Below are 6,997 nucleotides of genomic sequence, written 5' to 3' on the forward strand. Positions count from 1 at the left end.
CGCTTACCACTACGCAAGTTTTGAGGTTCTGGGTTCGATTCCTGGTAGAATGGATGCTAGACGTTGATTTCGAAGGTGCTTCTGCATCGCAATTTTTTATTTTTCAAAAACTGGCACCTGAATTGTAACCGTCATCAACTTACCTTAAATGTAATAAAATGACCTAGATACGCTACAATACAAGTTCCAATGCAGTGCCTTAAGCACCAATAGGTGCGGTTAAGGAATGATAATGACGATCTTCTAACCAACCTATAAAATAAGTGTGTGTGAAAAAAAAACAAAATACAATATTTACTTTAGTTTAACTAACAATATTCGTAAGTAAATTTATTAATTAGATTTTAATATTTCATAAGAAAGGAAAAAAAAGATAAGGCAAGATAACGTTTATAAAAATAATAAATAAAGCTGTCTTAGTGATGAATATACCCAAGTGCAAAATAGCATCTACTGTAACAAACGAAGAAACTTGACAAAGAAACGTGTACGTTTTGAAACCGGTAAACATATAAAAGTCCGGAAAATGTGACATACCAAATTAAAAAATATATTAATAGAATTGTTTGACCACGAAGTTAATGTTTTAAATATAAATTAAATTAAGGGGTTCAAACTGTCAGTAGGGTTGCAGTGAGTCACATCTTGCTGGAGGGTGTGATTCTATAAAATGCTGCGAACGCCCAATTACATTCCACCGACAACACTACTGACTAGTCCAGTTCTACTCGTTAGCGTTCACGACGTGAACCCTAGGAATTGGGATCACACTCATAATGGTGTAATTACAGCAGATAACGAGGGAATGAAAAGAAAAGTTTCTGGCGCCTCCAAACCAGAACCAACCAGCTAAGGAAAGGTAACCTTCCGACTGAAAAATCTACCAGAGAAAGCAACAGGAAACCATTTTGGTCATCTTTTATCAGGATTTATTATGGCGAGTACATCCAATAATTGTCCTGGCTGTGGAATATAAGAGTAGCGTAGGACCAAGATGCTTTTGCTGAAGTAATCGCCAACGTTGGGGGGACGTGACAGGGCACCACAAGACGAAGATTACTATTTTTTATGTAAGCTTTTTATTTCAAGACTTTATTCCTTGAATACTGAAATAGAGCAATCTCTTAATCTGTCTTCATTGGAGAAACAAGATCGAGAATGGAGATAGACCTTGTGTGCATTTTAAAAATACTTAATGCTTTAAGTAATGTCTTATCTCTGTTGTAATCAATTTCACTTTATGTTCCCAACCGTTTCACCAGAAGTCAAAATTTGCTATTTGTCAAATCAAACCTACTTTTATTTTTATGCCCCCAATGTACAAAATGTGTAGATTAGTCAATTCGTCGCACAACTTGGAATTATTTTCAAACGAATCAAAAAAACGAAAATGCCCTAACAAGGCGAAACAATTGTCACGAAAAAAAAATAAAATATCTATATAAATAATATATATTTTTAAAAATAAAATAAAGTAAAAAGTTTATATTTGAATCACTAACTTTGTGGTTATTCATTATAATAAAATAAATAAAACAACTTTGTTTTTAACCACTAATTTTTATTTTTCACCGACCGGTTTCAAAGCAAACAAGCTTCTTTATCAAGGTTGACGTAAAGTGGTTAAAAACAAAATTGTTTTTTTTTTATTTTATTATAAAACAAAGTGTTCAGTAGACTCAAATCAGTGTTTGATTTCTAATAGTATAAGTTTAAATATGGTGTTTCACAAAATAAACACCAAATCATTCGATAATTTATATTTTTCTTAATATATTTATTTTATCAAAGTAATGCTTAATGCACTAAAATTTGCCAAAAATACCAAAACTAATGTTTGAACGCAATTAAAAAATGAGTTCATTCATTTCTGCATAGATTTGCCTTTACCTTCATCTATCCCATTCATTATGTGCGGTACCTACCACATAACGCTTCTATCGAAAACCGTTTATAATTGTACGTTTATTTAACATTCGAAATGTTAATCAATCTGTTTATAAGATAATATCCGATATTAATTCGTCATGACAAAAAACAAAAAAATATTGATAAACAGCAAGTCAGAACACGTCAAACTAATAATGTAGTATATCGTGTTATGTAATAAGGCCACTGTAATGTCATGAACAAAGCGAAAATTAAAGAACCTTATCGTTTTAAAACAATTATGTATGCATAATAACAGTAATTATATTTCATTGTTGTTTCGTTTCCTAATTCGCGCCGAAATCAGGTGGTTGAAAATTCTTCCGCAAGCATTTGTTTTTTTTCGATCTTCAACTGTTCGTTTTCCAAGAAGTTCTTTTAGTATAAAAGGCTTCAGCGCCTGGAAAATATTATCATTCGACTTTTGTCTTTCACTTGACAATCTCAAATCCTCCACTCAACATGTTCAAGATTGTAAGTATAATTTCTATTAATAAAAGTGATTGGTTTAATTTTATATGCAACATCAGTGAAAAGTGATAGCTATATTGAAAAAATATTTATTAATATCCTAATTATAATTCATAGAATAGCATTTAAAATCTTATACTCTTTTAAAGTTTAGGTAATACAATTCTATGGAATTTTTTTCCTTTGATATTTATGGTGACAAGGTTTTTTCGTTTTTTTTATTACATTTTTGATTTTACATTTAATTTTTAAGTTCATTTAGCATTGTGTTTAATAAACTTTTTTTATTACTTGCGTATCGCAAAGTTTAAAGCGTTTACCAGGGTCATATGAAAAATATATTTTGTTTAATTAAATTTCGCTGTTTGAAATTAAATTTACATTCTATACAATTTTATTGAATAACTTCGAAACTTTTTCCAGTCAGTTTTTAAACTGATAGTTTTTTATTTTTTTATTTTGTTAAAATATTTTTTTTATTGAAATAGTTTCGGTTGAATTCAAGATTCAAATTATAATAATTATTATTATAATTTAAGTTCTTCCATCTTTAATATGATTTTTGTGAAGGCGCTTTGAAAAATTATTTTAAAAAGAAGACTTCACTAGTAATTTAGTGAAACGAATATTTCCTTTATTTTGTTAAACTTCTTCATAGGTAATACAATTCGTTTATTTAGATTATTAATTCGCGCTGTATACTTCATCCAAATTAATTTAGTTTGTTTTATTTTATTGAGTAATTCAACACTCGTAAAAAAATACCATTTGTACAGATTTATCGGTATAATTCCACATGCAACATACCTGCAATTACAGAATTATACGGAACGAACACAATAACATTTAAAACATTAAAAAAATCATTCTACAAAATAATTTAGAAAATATTTTTATTATGTTAGTAAAAATATAATTACTATAATAACAAATTTATTGGCACGGGATGTCCTGATGAGGACTTAATATTTATAAGTATAATTAGTGTTTTGTCCATACTAGACAGAAAAATTTAGAAGCGTTTTTTTTTATATTAAAAAATTGCAATTAATCTATTGATACCATTTTATAATTCTTTGTATATGGTTTTGAGAAACGATTTTTAAAGTTAAACAATAATTCAAATTGATTGTAATTATTTCATAATAAGTCATACAGTGAAAGTATTTCCTCCACATACCCGAAAACCATTTTTAAGACCGTGGGTCTTACTGTCGGTTTCGCTCATACAAAAAAGCAACGTTTTTTTGTCAATAAACGAATTACACTTTTAAAAAGTTCAATTTTCCAATTTCATAAATCGCGATTTTAATTTAATTTAATTCATATCAACAACTTTCAATGTAAGTTTGGAAAAAGATATGGAGAACTTTTGTCGGATATTGTCATTCTTCCTCGTGACCTTAGTGCAAACACAAATGGTAGCAAAAACTGTGTTTTTTATCGAATTCAGTTATCAAAGTCCATGTCCATTATTTATTTATTTACACCTTTTATCAAAAATACAATTTTACGTTCACTTTGCCCAGCTAACTAGGGTACATAACCTGTTCCAACCTAGACAATTACATTCTTATATATGATAATAGTTAACAAATTAATAGAGAGCACAGACTAATAAAATATAAACTTACTCGTATACACATTTTGATACATATACATATACACACATGCACATATATACACATATATATATACACACACATATACACATGTACATACACACACACGTACGTACATTCATGCGCATACACATACATACATTCATAAAACATAGACAATTTATTTATAATGCGAAACTTCATGATTGCCATCTGTATATACTTTTTAAAATTATTACTTATTTTTATATTTTATTTTCGACATCCAGTAAGAATCTCCAATCCGCGGCATGTATTAACCTTTCTAACTCCCTACGACCAATGTCATGAAAGAGTGAGGTCAATACCTTCCGCAACTTGACAACACTCCCGTCTTTCCACGATTCTGGAACTTTTTGCCTACGTAATAGTGTTGTCTCGATGCCAGAACAGTGTTGACCCCTTCACTTAGTATCAGATCCACGATTCTGGCAAAAGGTTATGGACCTTTTTGCCTACGTAAGAGTGTTGTTAATCAAATTACATCACTATTTGTTTTAAATAATCCCGACGCTCTTCAGACAAATGACCAAAAAAAATTTCTTTAATCATGCATAATAAGTCATACAGTTTTATACACCCGTGTACAGTAGATAGTATGCATTTGATTCGGGCAGAGGAAAACTTGTCGGAACTCCAGCGCGGCGCGGCGCGGCGCAGCCGTAGCTGGCCGGCCCCTTTGCCTGGAACCAATTGCCTATAGACTTGCGAATCATCTACAGTCCTAGTCAGTTCATCTCGACTGGCATCCCACTTCTTCCGTTTAGCATAATATGTTGTGCCAGCTCAGTTAGAACCTAAGTTTTCATTGGTACAAAATTGTAAAGCCCCCCTAAAGGAATTTCTTACAAAGCGTTATATAAATTAGCCAATTATTATTATTACTGTGTTGATTTTTTTTCTCTTTCTTTTGTTATTATTCAAACAAATTTAAAGATGAGTAATAAATATTATGTTTATTTTGAACGATATTTAAAAAAAAAGAATAGTGTAATATATTTATGTTTAAAACAGTTAAGTTTAATTTAATACACTTCACTATAATTGACTGCTCGTTTTGGTTTGTACTCAAAAGAACTTACTAATTTTTCAATTGGTTTCACTATTGTTTTGTCTTGAGAAAAAGCAATCTCAATTTGTCTTTATTTCCATACACTAGCAACTCCATTAAGAAGGCTAAGGTTTAAATTAGCATAAATTCGTTAAGCTGAAAGATCTTGACCGCTTCTCAAAGATGTGCCGATTTCAAAAAAATATTCAATTATGTACATATTAAATGACACTTGTTGGCTGCATGTTTAATCAATTCTTTTATTTTTATAAAATAAATATTTTATTTATTTCATAATTAAAGCTAAAATTTGATTTATTTCTTTGCGTTTTTTATTTAATTTTCAAGTACAAAAATCATCTAATTTTTTTCCTAAATTATTTACATTATTCATTTTTCTTGTAGAGTTTTATTTTTTTTATATATTTGTATGAGTCCAGTAGGCACTTACAAAATGAAAATATAATATAACTAGTTAAATAGACAATTTAGCTGTCTTATTTTTTGTGTTAGGTATTTGTATGAAATTTTTCCATTTTTTGTACCTTATATAATTAAAATTACTTTATATATATAAAAAAAGTAGTAATTCTATGATGTATCTTTTTTTGAAATTTTCAGTCGGAGTGAGTAATTTACAATCTTCAGAATTCTGAAATTGAAATATTTACATAATATGGTGTTCATTTGAAAATAATTTTAACTTTATTTTTTCAGCTGTTCTTCGCTGCCCTCGTGGCCGTGTGCGCCGCCAAGCCTTCCGTATCCCACGTGGCGTACTCCGGCTACCCCGCCTTGTCCGCCTACTCCGCTGTCCCGGCAGTATCTGCCTACTCCGCATACCCCGCTGTGTCCGCCTACAGCACCCAGGTGGTCAAGACCGTCGGATCTCCCCTCGCATACACCGCGGGATCTCCTCTCGCATACACCGCCGGATCTCCGCTCGCATACGCTGGATCCCCTCTCGCATACACCGCTGGGTCCCCCCTCGCTTACACCGCCGGATCTCCCCTCGCCTACACAGCGGGATCTCAGCTCGCATATGGCGCCGGATCTCCGGTCGCATACACATCCGGAGTTCCAGTCGCCTATTCCGGATACCCCGCTGTGTCCGCCTACTCCCACTATTAAGATCATAAGTGTCACTCCAAATGCACTTGTTATTTTCCAATCATCAATAAAACGAAACTTTTATTTATTTACGTAAATAAATTAAAGTCTCCATTATACATCGTTTGTGTTCCACATGAATAAATTATTATTTATTTATTTTTGTTAATAAACTTTTTCTACAGTAAACATACAAGACTTTTACTCATTTAAATGAGTTTTTTTATGGACAGCAGAAACCATCTTCATAAGCGTGGATTGCTAAATCAAAAATGTTTGTTCACCTGGTTTAGTGCCGCAAAAAAAGCTCAGTTACATATTAAAAAAAGTTCATCCGTTTCCGTTCACTCGCACAAAATGGTTTATAAGGCACTATAGTATCTTGGCAGTTATGAGGTGAAATTAAGTGCCCTATTTCACTCCAGTATAACTAATTGATTTTAACAGGGTGAGAAGAGAATTTATAGTCTCGTGCAATCGTTATAAATTGTTATCAAGGATTCCCAATCATACTTGAACAAAAATGTATGTAAGAAAATAAAACATGTATTTATTTATTCATATAAAGATACATATTACAACAGCAAAAAAACAATCAGATTCGTATTAGTTTTAGTCACAACCTCGATGGCATAAAAAAAAATACTATTTAAAAAAACTTCACCAAAAAAACAGTAGATGTCGCCTATGAGTAAGTATCAAATGATGTGAAAGTACGCGTGCATTGACTAGATATTATCTACCTACAAATTCCAAAAATTGTGTTTATGTGTAAACCACAAACATAAGGTGAAAT

General features: G+C 31.2%; 1 protein-coding gene across 1 annotated transcript; it reads left to right on the forward strand.

Annotated features, from left to right (window-relative positions):
* The first annotated feature begins 2,302 nt into the window (after positions 1 to 2,302).
* Positions 2,303 to 6,410, forward strand: LOC148285346 (uncharacterized). Its single transcript, XM_088226433.1, has 2 exons — positions 2,303 to 2,403; positions 5,809 to 6,410. Exons 1-2 carry the CDS (start codon positions 2,392 to 2,394, stop codon positions 6,220 to 6,222), a joined length of 426 nt encoding a protein of 141 aa, XP_088082559.1. The 5' UTR covers positions 2,303 to 2,391; the 3' UTR covers positions 6,223 to 6,410.
* Positions 6,411 to 6,997: the final 587 nt, after the last annotated feature.

The sequence above is a fragment of the Micrasema longulum genome, unplaced genomic scaffold, assembly GCF_059751315.1.
Source record: "Micrasema longulum isolate JH-2025_06_02 unplaced genomic scaffold, ASM5975131v1 h1tg000040l, whole genome shotgun sequence".
NCBI lineage: Eukaryota > Metazoa > Arthropoda > Insecta > Trichoptera > Brachycentridae > Micrasema > Micrasema longulum.